Below are 22,716 nucleotides of genomic sequence, written 5' to 3'. Positions count from 1 at the left end.
ATTCGCCAGAGTCTGGTGATGTCATCTGGACCCAAATCTCTAATGTAAAAAAAAATAAATGGCAGGACAACAAAAAATGAAGGAGGAAACTCTTTCAGGCCCTTCTTTATCCACCAAAGAAGCTCAAAAGGGCACAAGCTCAACTTTTTCCCTTTGCAGGGCATCTTTAAAGGGAGCATCAGGGACGGGCCCCACGGAGTTGTGGGTCCTACTGCCCTGAATACTAGTGCAGTAGGAGCCACAAGTGCAGAGTGCACTTTCACTAGTGCAGAGTGAAAACACTCTGTATAGATAAGCACCACCACAAACCAAATGCCCAAAGAGCTAAGCCCGCTGTGATCAGCATACGCCATTAGCGTTTGTCTACCCAAGCCAGCTCCAGCCAGACCTCCAACAGCCCCAGCCTCCATCACTTCACGGCTGAGAAGCTGCTGCCAAGAGTGGTCCGTGATTCCAGGCGAGAGCCCTGTGCAAGTGAAGTGAGGAATTCCCCATTACTGCTGACGCAGGCTGCTTCTCATGTGGAGAGACAGGCTCCTCCACAGGCATGAACGGCACTGAGCCGAAGGGTGCTTGAGAGAGAGAGAGAAAGGGGAAATTAACACTCCTGCAGCCCAAGTGCCTTCCGTGTTCAGTGCGGCTTCCTTAAAGGCATGGTTAGAAACGTAGGCACCAGCTGCTACACAGAAATTCTAAACCTCACCGGACGTTAGAGAAGTGCAAGATCAGAGGTGGCAGAGATGGAAAAGACTGAGGAGATCTCCAACCCCTGCAAGAGCAGGAGAGCGCCCAAGGGAGGACATAACAAAGAGTAACGTGATGCTGCACTTGGTTTTAGCCAAAAGACCAAGACTCTTCAATCGCACCTCAATGTGTGCATGAGTGAACAGTGTGCATGAGTCTGGGGGAGTGTGCAGAGTCTGACCTGATTCCCTATGGCGCTCATGGCACTGATTTCTACACTTTGCTCAAGTCTATCACACTCCAAAGCTTGCAATCCCTGTCTGAATGGGTTCTTAGGGGGTTCAAGTGGGAATCAATGCACACACTGAGCCAAATTCAGGTCTGATTAACAGCGGTGGAGTTCCACTTGCTAACCTCAGGTCTCTCTGGGGAAGGCGTATCTTGGTCTCTTGCTCCACTGCCCTTGCCCAGTTTTGTGTGTGTGCTAGGAATCACTAGGAATGCTAAAGAAGAATCACTGAGTCAAGTGATCCCACTGAAAAGAAATGTGAAAGCAAAGCCACACTGCAGCCAACAACACGCTTGCCTTGTTCTCTCACTGATGACACTGTGGAGGAGGGCAGAGTCTCGCCCCTTGCAGACAATGGGCACACAGAGCTGGGCACAAACTGATTGTCACTGTGATCACTTTTTGTAGAAAAAGAATGTGAGGTTTCCCAAAACGAAGTCAGTTTTTGCAAAACACTTGTCACTGTGAAAAGGGCACATTTCTGCAGCCATGACCACCCTCGTTCTCTTCCCAGGCAAGACCCAAAGGTGCCCAATAAGAAGCTGTGAGTGTTTGCAGCGTGCGCACGGAAGGAGGAAGTGACATTGCCTCCTGCTTCCCTGCACAGCACCCCAAGGGTCCTGCTTCTGCTCACTTGGATACCCCACTCCCTGGTGGGCTGGTGTCCCAGGGCAGCCCCCCAGCTGAAAATGAGAACTACAACTCCCAGCAGCTACTGAGGGCATCTGCAACCTACGGGGCTCTGGGAATAGCTGTCTCATCACCCGAAGAGGTTTTTAAGGTCAGGCTTGACAAAGCCCTGGCTGGGATGATTTAGTTGGGTTTGGTCCTGCTTTGAGCAGGGGGTTGGACTAGATGACCTCCTGAGGGCCCTTCCAACCCTGAGATTCTATGATGATTCTATGACAATGCAAAACAGCCTGAGTGCTGTGATGGTACATTCCCCACCTACAGCAGTACCATGTCTGCAACAGCGTAAAAGCATGTGGAGGGAAATGAGGGTTGTAGGGATACTGACCAGTAAGAATTGATGATTTTACAGAAGGCCAGCTCGCAGCACATTTTCAGGTTGCTCTGATGTTCAGGAAGGTCCGAGGATGAGCACTTACTGGGGTCCACCTCACAATTTTCATCTGATTCATACAGAGCTTTGATGAACTCTCCTACAAAACAGACAGACAGAGAGAGATGGTCTTTGCTGGCAAGGTAGAAAGGCATTCCACAAGCCCCGGTGTATAAGGGGTTAACCTGGACCCTGGCCTGTCACATGGGTGATAAAGAGTGGGACTATAAGGATACCTAGTGGGAAGGGCGAGGCTGGCTAAGAGCCTGCAAGGTGTCTGGGGATTCGGACCCACTGTTCTGAGCGGCTTATTTTTGTCTGGAATCCTTTTGTTTATGGATCAATACTAGAAAACCTGGAGGAAAGGGACTGAAACCCTGGCTGGTGAGTGTCAGTCTCTTCCCCCGGCTGGCAGTTCTAGTGACGTGTCCCGAGGCAGTGACATGGAAATTCTGCCGTAATGCTGCTTTGCCAAAACACAACTTTCCTAGGGTGCTACTTGCCCTGATTTCCCCCAGGATGGTGCCAGTTTGGACAGATCACTCCCGTGTGCTACGCTAGCAGATGGGATGTTACCAAGTCCACACATGCCAGGGCAATTTGTGAGGCCCGGACTCGGCAGCATGTCATTATGATCTCAGCTGACAGTGTTCCGATGCTAGAGATTGTGCTGGTGACAGGTTACGACATGGTCACGGGCCACAGGAGAAATGGGCAGTCGAAGTGGGAGATCCCAGAAGGAGTTTTACTGGTTGGTTGATTTAGAGCTAAACCACCAGGCAGTGTCACGTCAAGGTCATTCTCCTCATTTCCCTTCACTCACGTTTGCCAGTTGATCATTCATTACACTCCCTGTGTTACATGTTATGGGCCTGATTCACCCCTCCCTCATACTTGCACCACCATTTCTACCTGTGCACGGTGGGCAGAACTATCACCATTCGGACTGGGGGGGGGGTGTTTTACCCCCCCCATCCCCCAACTTCTGCACAGGAGTAGCTGACCACACAAGGAGCAAGGCAGTGGGAGAGTCAGACGCAGGACAGGCTCCAAGGGAAGTGGTGGAGACACAGGGGAGGGACGTTAATAGGGATACAGGCAGGATTTGGCTGCCTCTCTGCATCTCCAGGGGCTGCAGGACCAGGCTGCCAATCCGGACAGAACAAAGCTCCCTGGGAAGGTGTCTGGTTGGGCTGGATATCCCAGGAGAACCACCTTCCCCAGCAGGCTGTGCTGCTTCAGGTTCTGCTCCCAGGCAGTGCAGATGGGTTTGCAAAAAGAATCTGTTTGAGTTCTGGGAAGAGGTTCAGTTTCCCTTTTCACCCCAATCCGCTTGCCTATCCAACAATTGCTGACCATGGGCTCTTCCTTGGCCAGCTCCCTTCTGAGTTTTCTCCCTTCTATTGCCCAAAACAGGATTTTGTGATTTACTGGAGAGCCTGTCCCATGTATTTTCCACTCAGCCGGCCAGCTTTTGAAACCTCTCCGTTTGCTCCAGGTGATGCCTGCTGTGATATCCTGCCCCATTAAAGCAGGCAATATGCACTATTGTGTTACCCTGCCACACAAAGATGAATTGTTTCCTTCATCACATATCTACCGACAATCCGCACCCCAACCAGTGAACAACTGCTGCAGCTTCCCCTGCACCAGCCTGGAGCAGTGGGAATATCTGCAATCTAGCCCTGGAAATTCTAGCCCTTCATTAATCTTCCGACTTCTTAGCATTTTTCAAGGTAATCAGCTTACAGACTTACCTTCAGCCAGAAATCGTTAGAAAGTAGAAACAAATAATATCCCTTTTTTAAAACTCTCCTGAGGTCTGCTGGTTTGATTGAATTTGCCTGAAAACCCCTGGTCTCCATCTCTACTATTTTTAATCTGGTACTTCTGCTTTTTGGCATTAACAATCACCTCCCACCTAATGTTATGTGACCCTATTGCCGGGATCTTGCCATGAATTTACTCTGAATGAGAAGGAAATTAACAGCTAGATAAACGGGGATAATGTATGAATGTGCATCAGATCAGACAATGGATCCAGCAAGCCCTCCCATGTATTTTCCACTCAGGCTGAGTCTAGTACATTATGCTTCAGAGGAAGGCAATTCATCCCCCACCTTTCCCCCAACAGCACCTGACCATTGTGCAGTGCTGCCCATGTGGGACTTCTCACGGACCTTCCAAAGTTGATCAGCTTTTGCCCTGAAGCAGAAGCCATAATTATCTTGATTTGTGGCACTGTAGCTGTTGTTTGGGTCATAAAGTTATCCAGCCCTTTTTAAAACCGGCATGAAGGGTTTCTGACAATCTGGAATACAACAGTCATAACTCAAATTTGTGAGCTCTCATCAGATCCATTAGTGATCAGGGGAAAATCAGACTGGGGTCACTGATTTGCTCTCTAGGTGGAAGGATCCAATAAGGCCTGTGAGACACTGCGAATGCATGTCTGGGGAGCCGGGATGCTATGGCAGAAGACCTGGTGCATAACATGATTTAAAAGTATTAATGTGCTTTCTCCTCTGAAAGTAGATTAAAGGCTAAGATTAGATAACTCAGCAGTGACCTCAAGGCGGCCCCACAGAGCTGTAAAGTATGGCCCTCTGCTGTCACTTTGGGGCAGCCCACACAGACCACATGCTTCAGCATCTGATGCTCCATCTGGATCCAAGTGGCCTGACTGCATTGCATGCTGGGATTTGTAGTCCCACAGGCTGCACCCCCACACTAATCTGCAATCTGCTCCCTTTTATGCAATATACACGCAGACCGTAAGCTCCTGACAAACTGCCAGAGCAGCCCTCTGCTGGGTAAAGTTTTGATGCCCCTGATATAACTGAAGGCGGGCAGTGCTGAGTTCATGTTCCTTCCATAATGGAGAACACAAGAGAACGCAGAGATTAAGGCGTTTCGTGGGGTACATCCAACCACCCCACCCCTGCTCCTGCCTGCACATACCTAAGGCATCCTGTAAGTACTTCTGCCCCACCAGCTTCAGGTACTCTTCGATGGCTTTCGTGGCCAGCGTGTTCTCTCGGAAAATGAGGTGCTCATTTTCACCACAGCGGTCAACTTCGGACATCATCAGGTCAGTCAAGAAATCCTGAAAGGGAAAGTCCATTGTGGGTTATCACTTACTGACCCGTGCGTCATTTAGCAGAGAACACACCGATCCTCCTTCTCCACGGGGCTCTCACATTCGCAGGGGGCCAGGCCACGAAACCCTCTAGCTTCTCCTGCATGTATCAGTCACTTCTTTACTAACCCTGCCCCTTCTCCGGCTCCCCCACAACTCCTAACAAAGGAGAAGAGCAGCACAATACATCTCTGAAGAGTTATTATTTAGCCATCTGGAAAATAAGCCATTCTAGCCCTTATGCATTTTCAACACTACCACCATCATCGTCTTCACTGCGGGCCCACTTTTTAAAGGGGTCTCAACCCAGCCTCCTGGTTTTTTGGGGCACAATTTTGTCCACCCTGTTAACTGCAGCTGCATTTAGACACCTAACTACAATGGCAGCAAAACAGCTAGACAATGTTCAAATGCCGTTTGTTGTGCCCCGGTTAATAGCTGAAAATCAAGCCCATAATATCCACCAGGATACTTCAATGTCATATTTACTCTAGTATTCAGGCAAATAAACAGTACTGCCACATTCCCGCTGATGGACTCGTTTCCAGTTTGATATGCATGGAATCCAACTGCTCATTAATCTCCGTGCTGCCCAGCGATGTGCCTGGTGAGTGGGGGCAAAACACGCTGCCAGCACTGCCCTCTGCATCAGTGAGGGCTGACCTTGCCTTGCCAAGTCTAACAGCACATCCGCACTCCGAAGAGCACCACTGTGTTTGCTAGAATGAAGGGGTTAACGGGGGAAGGCAGGAGGGTCACCTGATTCCCCATAGTATTCAGTTGGCAGTAGCTCTGAGTGCAGGTTAAATATTGCACAGTTTTAAATGCTAAGAACACCTGCGCCTACTGTTATCTGCATTGCTAATAACATGTTTGCTCTGGAATTCTGTTTAAGCCCCAGGACTGCTCTGGGTACTGAAAGGTGTCCTGCCCCTTCCCAGCACTTTGACATTCATTTGGAGGGCAGAAGGGAAATCAGCTGCCAGATACTGTGTGAATTACCCACATTAAACCTCTGACTGTTGCCTCCTGCAGGAAAGAAAGAGAGAGAGAAATGCTGACAGGTAAATTTACTTATACAGCTGAAGACATTTTTTTAAACTGCCTTCCACTAAAACAAAATCTTGTGCTTGGTGATAACTCTTCACAGAGATAATGAAATTCTCCTTCCTTCGGCTTCCATAACTATCTGTAAAACACACAACCCGTTGGCTGGGGCATGAATCATAGAATGCAATGCCCATCTCCAAGCCTTGTGCTGTCATTCCCCAAATAAATACCGTGCAGTCAGTGGGCCAGCAAGGTACATGCATAGCTTGGAAGAACCTCATGGTTTCTCATGTCCATGAATCTGCCCCACCCGGCTATCACGGGCATAGCAGAACGATGTCAAGAAAGGCAAATGAGTCCGGGCCGCACTGTTTTCTCCCCTTCGACAAATAATGACTCATTCACCTTCCCCTTTTACAGAAACCAACACTGCAGACATGGGACAGACATGCTGGGGTATCCCAGGATTAAACTAATAAGCAGCATATTCCAGGAAGACCTCCAGTCTTAATTCAAAGAGATGGGATCTGAATAGATTTTCTTCACTTTGGGGACCCATGAAATCCAGTCAAACCCTAACACCAGCCATCTGACTCCAAGGCCAAGCCAGATTTGCTCTCAAAGAGGCAACGTTGGTATTGGGAGAGGGGCGGTCTCTGGGAATCAGTTTTCCATTAGCGAGAAGGAGGTGTTTCTGATTATGGGTGTGTGTGTACAGTGTAACACTTGATACTCCAAGGCTCAGGCCAGATAATCTGACTGGGGTCTCAGACTTTGGAGGTTTCGTTTGATCCCACCCCCGCACACTTTCCAGTAAGACATCACTGATGTCCAGACAGGGGAGGAAGGACACACTCTTCAAGATAACTAAGTAATATAGTGATGCCAGATTGACAGCCCTGGAGCCTGTCATCCATGGACACTCACAGGCATAATAGTACAGGCTTCCCTCATCCGCTGTCCTGCCAAATATGCCTCACCCGCGGCCTGCGGGTGAGACAGTCATTCAGGTTCCACGCCCTGGCCGTGGCCGCTCAGGCTGCCTTCAAGGGGGCAGTTAGTTCTAGTCTGGATGTTTATTTTGGATGTAGACACCTGCCCACGAGGAGCTGAATTAAGACACATCAACTCATCTCACATAGGCCAAATGGGGATAAAATTTCAGTCACTTTCCAACCTGTGTTGAATTTGAACTGGTTACCTACAAGCAAAGGAACTATTGAAGTGATACATGGCCCGTTCCAGCCCCAAGCGACTTCATTCTTTACCGACACTGTATTGTTGTGCCTCTTTCATGGAAAAAAAGAAAAATCCAGACGGTTTACTGTACATTCTGCACTGAAAAAAGGAAGAAAGATTGATAGGGACCGTGAAGCACTACGAGGTCTGGTTCCTCAGCACAGACCGACAGCTGTAGTGCAGCTCACTGACGTGATTGATGGCCACTGCCTTGCTCTCCCCTTGTTAGGAAGATTAGACATATTTACAGTAAGTGGAAATAAAGTGATACCCAGTCGTATTTTAACATCCGCCTCCATCCTTCCAAACACCTTGTCCAAAGGCAAGGCTCATGTGCCAACCGCGATCAATAGGGGCAGCAATTCTGATCAGCACGTAAGACCAATACTACTGCTAGTCCTGATTGCAGCTCATGAATTAGTCTAACTGGTCTTTAGTGATGCCTGGGAACAGAAGTAAATGCCAATCTTCCATTGCATGTGAGATGCGGAGTCAGTGCCCCACAGGGCGAACACTGAATCCAGGGGTCCACATAACTCCAGCTGGGACAGTACCGCACCATCCGAATGCCTATGTGGTCTGCCCTGCATTAAAGAAAGTATGTGCAATAATATGAGCAGCTACAATAATAATAATGCTCCTTTGCATCTTCTAGGTGCTTGGCAGGCACCTCTTCAGTTCCTGCAACTGCTGACTCCTTTTTAAAATGAACTAACATTTCATTGAAATAAAAACAAAAGCCCAGCAGGACATAAACACACAACAGGGCGCGTGAAGAGAACATGTGGCGCTGAATCATATACCAGTCTCGGTGCAGCTGTGTAGGCTATGAGCCATGCAGGTACAGAATCAATGTTCATTACGTAGATTCCTGGCCCCACCCTGCTACCCATTCTGTCAGGAGGCCTTCGGATCCCATTCCGCTAAGTGATGCATCGACACAGGCACTCGATACGTTCCATTTACTTTTCCCTAACATTTCAGCAGAGGCAATGACATGATTCAAACATACAGTCTTTGGAGTATGAATGTACAGCTGCGCTTGTTGAATTACAGGGCAGGCTGACACAGCTCCAGTGCCAGAATGGGAAAGATCTTAGCAGCACTGGCAGTTTAATTTACAAACGTGGGTGTTATCAGCTGAGGCGCATAACACTTCCCTGTCTGGAAAAGTCCGATAGGATTTGATAGGGATGCAATCAAGTGGGCTCTAGTGAAACTCTGGAGACCGACAGAAAGCAACAGAGAACAGGAGCCTTCCTTCAGAATTCTGAAGCCATCCTGTAGAATGTAACAAAGAACAATGTACCTGCCACATCATTCTATAGGTTGGTTTCAAACTCCTATAGGACGTTCCCATAAAGGTTACAGACAGGCATCACCAGGCACACGTCATGGGAAAGCAAAGCCATCAGGGCAGGTTGGGGGCAGTCCGTAACGGGGAGGGCTTCATTGTACACACAGGGGCATGCATGGCTGCAGCACAGCTGGGCCCAAGCACCCTGGCCAATTTCACAAGCCAGCTGGATGTGACTTCCACAGGCCTGGCGTTCACAGGGCTGGGACCGACGCGCCAGCAGAGCCTTCCCTGCGCAGGAACCTCGATAACGAAAGACAAGCTTTAAAAAAAAAAAAGTCATTCAGATTATTTCTCTAGACAGAGAATGTCTCCGCTTGTGGGCCCAGGAAGCTCCATAATTCTCTGGCAACCAAGCAGGCATGAATTTCCCTCCCCTCGCTGTTTTCTCTGCCTTCTTCCCCTTTTATCAGAGGAGCTGGAAAGTAACTTTAACCCCCCTGCTCAAATCCCTTTAGCTGCTATCTGTGTAACTCTATCACCTTTATCTTCCTGGGTTTCTCCTGTGTATGTTTCAATTCCAAGCAGCAGCTCAGGCTGACACAAGGTGCTGATTCTTAATTAGCAGCCGCTGACCTTGGCTTTGCCTGATACTCTTTCCTGTCACTTTCCCAACATACTAATTATCTCAGGACCATTGAGTTTTAGAGTTTCTCTTAGCCAAGTATTTGCTTTTTTTTTTGGTCAATTGAGGACTTGGCTGGGAGCTGGAACAACTCCTGGCTGCAGGGCAGAGAGACCCAAACCCAGGCTGAGCTTGGAGTTTTGATACAAAAGCAAAACTTGGGTCGGGGGCTGAGATATATGGACCAAAGGCCTGGCCAGAAATCAAGTGAATTTTGGTGGCTTCAGCCCAGTTATAGGGCTCCTTAGAATCCACAACGTAATGCAAAACTCTGGGTGTGAGTGACCCTACATAAAGGAAGCCGAGAAGAGATTCCCATGACATGCCTGCTCTGGTCATTATTACACCCTGCCCTCCAGCAGCTTGGCCCTGTGCAGAGACATGAGAAGTCAAAGTCCTTGATTATGGCAACTACATTTTAAGTCAGGAGTTCAGCCAGTGACATTGGGGAGCTGGATGGGGAATCCTGACATTGTTATTTAACAGCTAAACCACACCCCTGCAGCCGTGGGACTAAACCACAGACCCTTATGTCCCCAGGCACAGTCTTCTGAACCGTTCACGTGCCTCTGGCCGGCCCAGTTTGGGTTAGCAAATGCTCTGAGAAAGGGCTGTTTGGAGAATCCCACAGCAGCTGGTTTCTAGCTGTCCAGCTCAACCCTCAGGAGGGTGGTGAAGCACTGGAATGGGTTACCTAGGGAGGTGGTGGAATCTCCATCCTTAGAGGTTTACAAAGCCCTGGCTGGGATGATTTAGCTGGGGTTGGTCCTGCTTTGAGCAGGGGGTTGTACTAGATGACCTCCAGGGCGAGGGGACCAGTGGGAGGAAGGTGACTGGGAAATTACGTGTAAAGCACAGTGAGATCTTCTCGGGAGAGAGGCACCAGCAGCCCTAGGTGGTACAGTGCTGCTCCCCTGCAGGTAGCCGTGTGGCTGTGGTTCACTGGGATGGGATGGAATGAGCCGCTTCCCAGGGAGTGCATGAGACAGGAGATGGAGGGGAGCGTGCGGCCTGGCGAGGCCTGTGGTAGTGCATTTGTGACAGCATGTGGGCCCTGATGTTCTAACCGAGGGATGAGGGTCGGGTTACACCTGCCTCAGGCGGGAGGCTGCGAACTCCAAAATAAAACTCTGATCATAAATAACAAGCAAGTTTATAGGCAAATGCGGCGCACGCCTCTGTGGCTTTAGAACAGTGGTTCTTAACCCACGGGCCGCATGCGACCCAATTAGCACACAGCTGTGGCCAGCCCGCATGCTGGGGTCTGCCAGGTTCCCAGGTTGCCCTGCAGCCCAGCGCGGCGGGGGTGGGGCTGCCGGCCGGCCGGCCCCACATTGTGCAGTCCGGGGCGGGTGGCCGGGCAGCCAGCCGGCCCCGCATGGAGAGGATCCGGGGTCAGGGTCTGGGCTGCCACTGCCCTGCCACCTGGTCCCTTCGGCCCAGGTAACACACTGTAATAAGCTGAGAACCCCTGCTTTAGAACATTGGTCAGAAAGCGTTCACAGTCTCAGCCAGAGCTGAGGCACCTGGTACGTCCAGTGACAGCTTCGACGGGGGTTGAAGGGAAGTGTCTTGTTTTATCTGAACCAGTTTGCCTGGCCCTAATTCCGAACAGCTGCTGCCCATTTTCTCCGCTCTTCCTCCCAATGCCCATGTCTCCACCCTGCTGGACTGGGGCAGAGAGGGGGCAATATGATCTATGATCTTAAAAGAGAACTGGCTACATTCATGGAGGTTAAGTCCATTAATGGCTATTAGCCAGGCTGGATAAGGAATGGTGTCCCTAGCCTGTTTGTCGGAGGGTGGAGATGGATGGCAGGAGAGAGATCACTTGATCATTGCCTGTTAGGTTCACTCCCTCTGGGGCACCTGACATTGGCCACGGTCAGCAGATGGGATACTGGGCTAGATGGACCTTTGGTCTGACCCAATCTGGCCGTTCTTATGCTCTTACCTGGAAATCCAAATTCAAGTGGTCAGTTACTCCTTGACAACAGACAGGCTGGGCCCACAAGTCCCATTACATGCAACAAGGCCAGCAGCTAACTATTGGCCCTGAACTTTGGAGAACTGATTGAAAAGTCCACGGTGTAAAAAACAAACAAACAGCACTCCTCAGAAAAGCAACCCTTCATCACAGGTGTCAGAAGGCGTGAGAAAGCACATTAATTGCTAAGCTCAAACAAACACACAAAAAATAATGGGAAGAAAAAGCTTCTTCACTAGAGACTAACCAGGAGAGGAGCAGGCAGCTAATTCACTCAATCAATAATTCTGACACTCCTTGCCCCCAGGTTGTCTTTCTGCACCACAATGGTTATGCTTAAACCTGCGTCTGCCCTGGAGAATGTAAAAAGTATTAAGAGACAAGCCCATCCTGTGTTTCAAGTATTGGACTGAGCATCATGACAGACAGCTCGTAATTTTCATCAACAGATCTGCCAATGTCAAACGTGAATAAAACTCTGTAATAAAATCACTCCAGAAACAAGCAAACAAATAAACCGACCACCCCCCCCCCCCCATGCTGCAAAGGGCCAGGAAGCCTTTCCATTTGATTTAATAAGCCTGGATACATGCTCTCCCACATGCCTTTTGTGCCCCCCGGCTCCCGCTCCCGCTCCCATGCAACCTGTGCTGACAGGTGCACTCCTGCCTGAATAGATCGGTAAGGCCCCAGTCCTCTGGAAAAGTCCCAGTAGGATTTAATAGGGATGAAACCAATAGGGCTCTATAGACAGTTCTCTAAAAGTCTATAGACGTTAACAAGGAATAAGACCCTTTCTAAATGGTTCTGGAGCCATTCTATACAATTCTGTAGCCGGAGTGTCATTCTCTACTCAGTTCCATGGGCTGTTTCCATAAGGGACAGCCCACATCTGAGCTCCAATGTGTCTGTCTGTACATATACATCCTTCTACGCTTCCTGGGGCACGTGTCCATGTCTGTTGCAACCCTCTGGATGTAAACACACAGCCAGCCAGATCTTCGGCACAAGGAAAGCACAAGGCGATACAAGGGACGTTTCTTTGGGCGAGGCAATGAGCAAAAGAGTGAAGAGCAGCAACGTTTCCCAGTAAGGAAAGGCCTTTCCAGAGGCATAACAGGCAGCAAAGGTCTGGGACCACGAATCCTGCTCAGATTGTACTTGGAGCATTTTATAACCTCACCAACCTGGAGAATGTTTACACAAGATCTAACCTGCACCTTTAAAAGAAACGTTCACAGCTGGAGGCGCAAGGGGTTTATTTAGCCAGCAACGTTAATGAGAGCTGCAGAGCTATGCCCCCCACACCTGCTGCTCTGAACTGCACTCCCCCTTGTGCTGGAGTTTACTGTAGCTAACATCACCGACTGGTGGGCAGATTGATTTTGAAATGACAAGGTTCCGCACATCACAAGCCTGACTAATAGGACTGACTTAACCTTAAGAGGATTGAACTGACGAGGGTAATAAGATTACTAGCTCTCCCAAAGACTGGCCCCCGAGGGGGGCGGAGGAGGGTGCGGCGGGAGTTGTGCTAAGGGTTGGCAGGGCTGGGTCGCACCGTGTACTAATGAGAGAGACAAGGCAGGGGAGGTAATAGCTTTTATTGGACCCAGTTCTGTTGGTGAGAGAGACAAGCCTTCATAGAGCTTACATGGAGCCCCTCGCCAGGTCTGGGAAAGGGACCGATGTAGGTGTCCCCCTGTCACAAGTCCCTGAACTTCAGTGTTTTAGTAGCAGGATAACAAGATGCCCTTTGATTACAGATGCCTGTTTGGGAAACAGCTGCACTGTGGCAGAACTTCCTGAAGAAACCCAACCACCACCCCCGTTTTGCACAAAGAAAAAAATACATCAAAAATGGTACAAATGGCAGATTTTGCGGCGGGGGGAGGGTGTGGTAGTTACACCTGTGGAATCCGTGCCAGCCCCTCCACAGTGAAAAGCCTGGGGCTGGACACTGGCATGCTCACTATTACCAGGTGTGAAGAAAACGCACCCCCCCCCCCGGCATTCTCTTATCCTGTGTTTCTCAAGGACTGGTCCGTGGACCGGCGCTGGTCCCTGAAATCTCCCTGTAACAGTTTAGGAAGGCAGCAAGCTGGTCCCTGGTATCCAAAAGGTTGAGTAACACTGCAAACCCACATCATTCATTGTTCAGGGAATGCACTTGCTGTCAGGGTATATTTTTAAATTAAACAGCATGGAGTCCAGCACTTCCGAGCAAAGCACCGTGTCTCCTGATATTCATGATCACACATACAAAATTGGATTAGTGTGCGATGGAGGAAGCTGAGTTTGGAGAAGGAAAACATATTCCAGTTCAGTTCTAGGCTTACACTACCCAACAGCAAAACATTTGATTTTTAAAACATATTGGCAGTTTACTGAGTGTCCCTTAAATACATTTAAAAACACCATGTAAACTAAAGCAGCCAGCTGAGACCGTAAACTATAAAACATGTCCAAGACAAAGGCCAACAGAGATGTTCTGGCAGCAGCTGGGCTCTCAAGCAATGAACAGCCCCGAGAACACAATTAAGTGGAATCAAAATTCTTTTCACAGCACAACATGGAGCCAGTAATACCTTGTTAAAGCTCCATATATGCAATAGCCATGAAATAATGGCCCGTGTTGTGCCACTAGCCTACCTGAGCCCAGTGATCACCCCTGACTGTGCCAGAGCCAAATGGGTTTCAGAACTGACCCTTCAAGTGACAGTTCCGGGAAAACAGACAAGGAAAATGCACAGAGGAGAACTGTTCCAACATCAACATCTCGGAAGGGACATACCCTGGCCTGCAGCGCTACAGAACACCAGCAGAAGAGCAAGCGCTGCTCCTTGACATGTCTTTTGGGGGGCTAGATAACCACTGAAATAAGCCAGAAACAGAACCTCACCTACGAAGCCCTTCATCTATCAGAACTGGGGGAAAGGCGGCAGGCCCATGATTTTGGTTCCACGTTCCAAGCTGATAGGGGCTAATTTTCCAGCTTTTGTTTGGATGTGGCCAGTGTCTTGTGAAATGATGGTGGCTATCTCGTAAGAACAGCTGATCTCTCAAGAGTTCTGACATCTTGGCCAATGCTCATGAGATTTTGGTGCTTTTGATTCAGCCTCACAACCCAACCCTGGGCCTTAGTCTAAACCTAATATGGATCCAGATCCTCAGACTGCCTCTGGTCTCATTCCCACCAGTGAGATGGGATTGAATTTGTGAGATAAGCACCTGTTTCTCCTACCCCACACCATGAAGGCCCACGCTGAATGAACAGCGGATTTCCCGGGGATCTGTACTCGCTCCGATGCTCCTTAACACGTATACAGTTGACCTACCTCCCACCTTGGCAATGAAGTTCGTAAATGCTGATGATCTCTGCCTGGTAATAGCTATGAGGAGCTAGAGACAAGTTGGACTCACTGATTAACTCTGCCCTTCATATCATTACTGGTGTGACCTGGACAACTCCAGTCGCCAATCTTCCAGTCCTGGCTGTCATTGGTTCTCTGCTGATTGGGCGTGAAAGCAAGGTCCTGGCTGCATTACCGTGCACAGCCAATGATCGAGACAGCGTACTTCACAATTTCACCTGAAAGCCACGCCAATACCACCAGAGAAAGTCAAGATGTCCCTTTTCTGAAATAGCTGACCCTGTCAGACAGCACGTCAGACACAGTCTTTCTAAGGAGCAGCAGCAGCAGGTGATGTGGGACTAAATTTTGGATCTATGGCTCATTTCTTGGCAGATAGACAAAGCAGATCTAGGTCCCTTAGTCTTGCCAGCTCAGTTCTCGTGTGCCCCTCTGAACAACCACATGAACCAAAAGATCCTTCCTCGCTACAACAGGGTATGTTGGGTTTTAACTTACATCTTCACTGTTGGGTTTCTTTAGCGCCTTGCCCTGCCCTGTGGAGCTCAAGAACAAAGAGCACGCCATCTGGCCAAGGACTGCTCTCTTTCTCACTGGGATGGTGGACAGAGGTGCTGATGTGGCCATCACAGAGTGGCTTCATCACTGACCAAGCATCCAATTCATTGTTTATGCTGTCAGAAGCCATGCACCAGAAGACTATAAAGGCAGGATAAAAACGCAGAACAAAGAGAAGCCCCGTTGCAGCACAACCCCCTCCCCCACCTCCGCCACTGCAGGAAGCCTGCATGAATGCTCTGGACAGAGTCACAATTTTCTGGGGCACCTGGGGCAGTGTCTCAGATTAAGAAATTGCCTTGGGATGAGCCTACCTTCTTCCCCTCAGCTGTATGCACTCTAGCCCTCCAGGGGGCTAGGACTGCGCCACAACGCAAGCTTGAGACACAGCAATCTCTGTCGTGGGTTAGAGCAGCCACGCAAAATGGGAGATAGGCAGCAGCGGTCAGCAGTGAAGCAGGGGGACTCCTTGGTTCTGGCATGACCAAGTCCCAGCTGCCTACGAGACTACTGGGATCAACTACTGGTAGCTCCAGATGACTGCGTGGGGAATGCAACTTGACTTGCAGCTAATGCAGCGCTATACAGATCAATGAACCGATGTCTCCCCTCAGTGAACACCACAAGGAGACGGAGACGCAGTGCACAGGGGCTCCCATCCGGTGCCAGTGGAATAAGCAGATTACCCATCAGGCCCTCTCATCAAACACATGCACAAGCAGCTCTGCCACAGCTCAGGGCGTCCCCCATCCGTGAAAGATGCCATTCCCCACCACCTTGGCAGTCACTGCCCGCTCACTAGGCTCATCTCATTTACCGCACAGCTCCCTGCAAGGCAAGTGGCAATTAAAAAGGTCATGTTGGTAATTGCTCAATTACATAGCTTAATAGGTTCCCTGTAAAATGCACATGTATTGGAAGGCGATCTTTCAGTCGGAAGTGGCAGTTGCATTGCTTTGTGGGTTTGTTAGACTGCAGTATCGTACTGTGCTTTGCATATGGAACAGACACCTGGGTATTATGAGTGTATTACTCTACGCTTGGATGGATCATGTGCTTATCTAATGGCCCGGCACAGCCAGAGGCTGTGACCTTGAGGGCACATCCAAGACCTGGCTGTTTTCTCAGGCCTTTGCCGGAGTGACCATTACACAATGCATTTGGCTTGTGTTAGCAGGCTAGTCCTTGTACAATCACTTGGAAGAGGCGTGTTATTACTCAGATACCCTGAAGTAACACCAGCGCTGGGCACAGACCTTTACAGGAATAGCTGACCCAGTCCCTGCCCCAGAGAGCTTTCAGTCTAAGTTACACAAGCCTAGGACACAGAGACAAAGGGAGGCAACAGGAAAAAGATAAAGCCAACAGCATGTCTGGTGAGCTCACAAGTCAATCGTGAGAGCTGGGGAATTTCCAAAGGGAGACTGCGGTCAGCACAGGGGAGGAGCAGGCAGCACAGGGGGCAGGTGGTGAGAAAATGAGGCATATGGAGGAGGAAAGAGATTGTTCTAGACCAGTGGGTCTCAACCGAAGGTACCTGGGGGTACTCAGAGGTCTTCCAGGGGCTACATCAAGTCATCTAGAGATTTGCCTAGTTTTACAACAGGCCACATAGAAAGCACTAGTGAAGCCCGTACAAACTAAAAGTTCATACAATGACTTGTTTATACCGCTCTATGTACTATACACTGAAAAGTAGGTACAATATTTATATTTAAATTGATTTATTTTATAATTATATGGGGAAATGAGAAAGTCAGCAACTTGCCAGTAACAGTGAGCTGTGACACTTTTGTATTTTTACATCTGAGTTTGTAAGCAAGTAGTTTTTAAGTGAGGTGGAACTTGGGGTACACAAGACAAATCAGACTCCTGGAAGGGGGACAGAAGTCTGGAAAGGTTGAAAGCCGCTGTTCTAGACACAAGGAGCAGTACAATACAAGGGACAATGAGAGCAACAAGGCAAGACGACAGGGAAGCTGGGGCAGGGACTGACCTGTTCTGGGCTTGTGCAGCACCCACCACAATGGGGCCCGGACCCACGCCTGGTGCTCCCACAATACATATAAACAATAGTGAGTGACAAGCGGGGGCAGAGCTGTGCAGAGCCCTGGGAAGAGGACAACGTATGGAACCCAGGAGTCCTGACTCCTAGTCCCTGCTTCTAACTTCTCAGGATGTGCATTGACCGTGGTCATTTCACACAAGCCCTGGCAAGCAAGGTAGTGGACTCCTTTTCCTTTGAGACTTCAGGGGTCGTCCAGTGAGGACTTTAAAACCAGAGTCTCAACAACTTCCAGGTCTCTCTGGGGGTTGTGGGGGGGGCGTTTGTAACTTCCTTCCATGGTACTGAAAGGATCAATGTGTGGGCACCTCTAGCAATGACCTAGCTTATGGCAACGAAGAGACCAATTGAAGGAATATTGTGTTAAGACACCAAATGACTACTCAACCCACAGGCGCTTAGCGTGTAGAGCCTAAAACACCCCCCTCCAGCAGGAGGCAGCAGTGCATGAACAGAACTCACTGGTGAGAGGGGAATGGCTCTTACAGGAATGGTTTAGAAATGCCCACGTTTGTAACACACAACACCGGAAAAACCCAGTAGTGCTCTGGAGCTGCCACTCACCCTCTTGCCTCCTTTTCCGGAGAAAACAGGGTGGCGGGGTTGGGGCTCAGAAAACCAAGTAAAGGCATAATTAGCTTGACTATGGCTGTTATAAAAATATTATCAGATAGATAAACTCTTCGGGGGGGGCAATTATATGGCTGCTGCCAGTTACACACATGCTAGTGAAACGGCATCCTAGGGCTGGGAACTGCACCGCTGCTTTGCGATCTGAACAGCCTTCCTAAGAAGAGGACCCCAGGGCGTGTTCCAAGAGGAACAGCCAGCTCTGTGCGATACGTCCTACCCTCTTGAGCTGCCCTCCTGCACCGCAGGGCTCTGTCCTGGGATCCTGGGCTGCTGAGCTTCATTCAGGAGACACAGGTTCCTGCAGCCCTCCATGTCATTCACTGTACAGCACTGCGCAGGCAAAGCTACATGAGGTCCAAACTACCACACTGCTGGGTGGCTCTGGCCAAACCCACGTGGGCCAGGAGGGGAGAGAATGGGGCACGAGTTGCAATATGTTGCTGGCAGAACGTTTTCTTTCACCCCAGCATTTCCAGTGCCAATAACTGAGGGAGACAGCAGGGAGCTTCCAGCAGGCTGCTACAGGAGGGAAGTAAATACTTCTGCTTCGGAGAGGCAAATCCTCACAGAACAAACAAAGAAGAAGCCATGTTTACCCCTCATTCCTTCATAGCCTGGGAAATATTGATTTCACATAAACAGCCAGTTAGAGCTTACTCAGGTGTTTTTTGTTCTACCATCCATCTGGGGAAGAGAGTTTTGATCTGTTTACACGTTTATAGAACTGGCTCAAATATTTTTAAGATGGGCCAGTAATGAATTTAGGCATTGAGACGATTGGGCTGCAGGTTTAAAAAAATCAGAGAGTAACAGCTGCCTTTCTGATCACGAGGATGCACCTTTCCATACTGCCTTTCCTCTGAGGATCTCAAAGCACGTTACAAAGATTACATCTCACAACATCCCATTAGGAGACATTATATTTGCTTTACAGATGGGGAAACTGAGGCACATAGCAAGTCAATAGGGGGGCCAATAACCACATCCAGAAGCCCCAGCTCCCAACCCTTGTGTAACCACAAGCCCATGCCTCCTCTTCAGAGAAACAACAGTGCCACTTTCAGGCTAATCTTTTCACAAATATAAAAAGAGTCAAGAAAACTGCACCCACCACCGGAGCACATTTAGGTCTGGATATTTTTCAGACTTTCCGGTGGGCCGGAGCAGCTCCCTAAACCGAGATCCTTTGCTTTTAACTTTATCAAAATGCCTTTCCCTTTCTCCCCAGCTCTCTGCCTTGGCTACTGGTCAGGGTTTTGCAGGCCTGTTGAACTCTCCAACCGCCTGCAGGAGACACTTTTCTTCCTCCTCAAACACCAACCCAAAGAAGCGCTGTCCTTGAGTTGGGGCAGGCTTGTTGTCTATATTTTCCATAGCCTAATCTGCAGCGTGGGCACAGCTGTGTGGCCAGGCCCAGTCAGACACAAAGAGAAAATGGAGCGAGAGGAAAGGCAGGAACAAAAAGAGGATGAGATGAGGCATCTTTGCCACTACAGCTTGTTCTGGTGGTTCTCAGGCCTGAGTGTTAACAATCCCACCCCACCTCAACCTAGAGCCTCTTATGAAACAATGCTGCAGTGTCGACAGGAATGGTCCAAAATGCTACAGCTTTCCCTGAGGACCTGCAGTAATTTCACACCACACTGCTCTCTCTCCTAAGGGGTAGGTCTACACAGCAGCCGGGAGGTGTAATTCCCAGCTCAGGTAAACCTATACGCCCTAGCGCTGCTCAAGCTAGTGCCTAAAAATAGCAGTGTGGCCTGTCGTCCTAATACAATCTTGCCCCACCCCTGGGCGTGTGCTCGGGTGGCTGGCCTGAGCTGCTGCTTGTGCAGTCACAGCCACTGTGCTGTCTTTGGCAGACCGTGCAGGTCTAGCACATGTCCGGCTAGCCATGCTAGGAGGCACCCGAAGGGAATTTAAGCACCAGGATAATATAGCAAAGAGAAGCATCTAAACTCTCGTACCTAAAAACACCAGCCGGCACTGACAACAGAACTAGTGCCCGGAGCCTTTTCTCGGGAGTGGCACCAGCACAGGGGCGGCTCTAGGCACCAGCAAAACAGGCTGGTGCCTAGGGCGGCAAAATCTAGGGGGCGTTCCCTGCGGCCGGGGGGGCGGCAGGCTGGGCCGGCGGACCTGCCGCAGTCATGCCTGCGGGAGGTCCACCGGAGCCCCGGGATGACTGGAGCTGCCGCAGGCATGACTGCGGAGGGGGCGCTTGTCCCGCGGCTCGGCTGAACCTCCCGCAGGCATGACTGCGGCAGCTCAAGCGGAGCCGCCGGACCCGCGAACCGTCCGCGGGAGCCGCGGGAGGTCCAGCCGAGCCACGCGGGACCAGTGGTCCCTCTGCAGTCATGCCCGCGGGAGGTCCGCTGCTCCCGCGGCTCCGGGGCGCCTCCCGCGCATGACTGCTTGGGGCGGCCAAAAACGTAGAGCCGCCCCTGCACCAGCACCTCACCACCAGGTGGAGGGCCCCTTTATAACTATGTAGTGCAGGAGTCAGCAACCTTTCAGAAGTGGTGTGCCAAGTCTTCATTTAAAGTTTCACATGCCAGTAATACATTTTACATTTACGGGGGCCGGCGGCCAGGACCCCAGGCCGGTGGTGGGCTGAGTGGGGCTGGCGGCCGGGACCCCAGGCTGACAGCAGGCTGAGCCACTCAGCTCGCTGCCGGTGTGGGGTTCCATCCACCAGCCCCTGCCAGCCGGGATCCCCACCGCCAGCCCCACTCAGCCCGCTGCTGGCCCCGGGGTTCTGTCCATCCAGGCAGGCCAGGCTGAGCAGGGCCGGCGAACGGAACCCCACGCCGGCAGCAGAGGGCCACTGAAAATCAGCTCACAGAGCTGGTATTTTTGGCATTCCTGCCCATTTCTTATTTTAATCAACCACGACTGTGTTGTGCCAGCCTGAAAGGCAGTGGGCCAGACTTTGCCTTCTGATATGGGTGTGCCAGGCCCACTGACTTCCAAGGGATTGGTGTGCATGGATCGGGGGGCAGAATTGGACCCCATGGTGTTCTATATGGCACCATGCTGCTGTACAGAGAGTAAAGGCACTGTGCGTACAATATAGCACATACTGCCGTAACCCCTTTTCGACAGCAGGTGGGGGAGCATAGTGCCTCGTGGCGCACAGGCGTCGGGAAGGGAAGGGGGGACAAGAATGATTTTTCAGCCCCTCTGCAATGCTAAGGCCAGCTGTGCTGCTCAGCAGCTGTTTGCTCCCAGAGGCTCAGAGTCCCTCCCTAACACTTGGCTCAGTGCAGCCTGCACTGACCTGCTCTACCCAGCCCCAGCCAGCAATGCTGCATGGCACCCACGCACTTTAACCCCCCGCCCGACCTAGGCGGCTTCTCTTTCTTAGCGCTTGTCTAGACACTGTTTTTGTACTAATTTAACTAAGCGATGTAACCCCCAGGTGAGAGCTGTACTGGGATAAAGGTGTATAACTTTGTACCGGTATAACTGTGTGTCAATAAATCCTTATTCAGGTATAAACTCTCTACTGACATTAGATGTTTTCCTTCTCCCTCCTCCCCCAGCTAACCGAGTCTCAGCATGTGGTTACAATCAGGAAAGTGGCTCTCAGAAAGACATCTTCATGAGCCAGATTTATTCCGCCCTCTTGCACTTGGCTTCCACACCATCACGAGATTTTAACAACTGCCTGACGTTACCCCGATATCTGCAAAGCAGGGGAGGCTCTTTCTGCGCCTCACATTATACCTGGGCCAATGAAGGGGGTTGTGCCAGGCTGCTGGACAAGGCAGAGCAGAATCCCAGTTGTTTTTCCTGCTATCACGACTATGATGTCAAATCCCACATTTTACAAAAGTTGTGGAAATTGAGGCACAGAGCCGTGACGTGACTTGGACAAGATCAATCAGCAAGTCAGTGATGGAGCAGGAAACAGAACCCATGAGAACTATGCTGCAATCAACTGACGAGAGAGATGTTGCTGGGGCTGGACAGTCTTTCTGGGGGATCTGCTGATCTCTGTACAGCTGTCCGTGCAAATGCACTCCCTGCCTCCGGTCTAATCTCCATCAATCACCTGGGAGGGAGGGAGAAGAGAGCCTGGCTCAGAAACACTCCATGGCAGATGCCAAAGCCCCATCGGTGGGGAGTGCCCCACGGTTTTGAAAAGATCACTGTGCGGTTTGAGAACGATCACCCTCCTGTAGCCCGGCAGGCCTCCGAAGGGTGAGGATGGGATGCGGCAGGCAGCCATGGTGCCACACACTGTCTGCAGGGCAGCGGGGTCGTGTTCAATAGAGGCTCTGCCCATCTGCGAGAGCTGCACTGGATGGACGCATGTGCTCAATCCCTACATGCTTCATTGAAGGATTAAGCCATATTGACAGAAAATCAGTGCTGGAAATCAGGGCCTGAAACAGCGCGGGAGAAGGAGCAATTAGCAGCTAACGAGTCTGCACAGATAGATGATCATCCACTGGACACTTAGCTCTCACTTCATCTTTAATTGCTGCTTTAGCATCGCAACTGCAGCCAACCACCACCAAAAAACCTTTATCAGCAAAATTAATTACCGGCCATTTATTACTGTGTCTGTGCTCTACAGCTGAGTGAGGGCAGGAGAAAGGGACTGGAGCTCTGTAAAGGTTTGTGGAAGTAGCTCCTTGGAAAGTG

At 50.3% G+C, this 22,716-nt stretch overlaps 1 protein-coding gene across 23 annotated transcripts in view; it reads right to left on the bottom strand.

Annotated features, from left to right (window-relative positions):
- LOC120386847 (DAB2 interacting protein) overlaps nucleotides 1-22,716 on the bottom strand; it is a 374,907-nt gene that overhangs the window by 33,965 nt on the left and 318,226 nt on the right. For all 23 annotated transcript variants that reach the window (XR_005589941.1, XR_005589942.1, XR_005589943.1 and 20 more), the window contains 2 exons: nucleotides 4,998-5,142; nucleotides 1,992-2,136 (listed from right to left, as the gene is read on the bottom strand). Coding sequence is in view for 20 of the 23 variants with exons in the window: in XM_039506775.1 (XP_039362709.1) it covers nucleotides 1,992-2,136; nucleotides 4,998-5,142 (290 nt within the window). In the remaining 3 variants the exon portion in view is untranslated. The remainder of the gene's footprint in view (nucleotides 1-1,991; nucleotides 2,137-4,997; nucleotides 5,143-22,716) is intronic.

Source organism: Mauremys reevesii, linkage group 19 (genome assembly GCF_016161935.1).
Source record: "Mauremys reevesii isolate NIE-2019 linkage group 19, ASM1616193v1, whole genome shotgun sequence".
Lineage (NCBI taxonomy): Eukaryota > Metazoa > Chordata > Testudines > Geoemydidae > Mauremys > Mauremys reevesii.
Note: the sequence above shows the minus strand (reverse complement) of the source record. Positions and strands in the feature narration are given on the sequence as shown.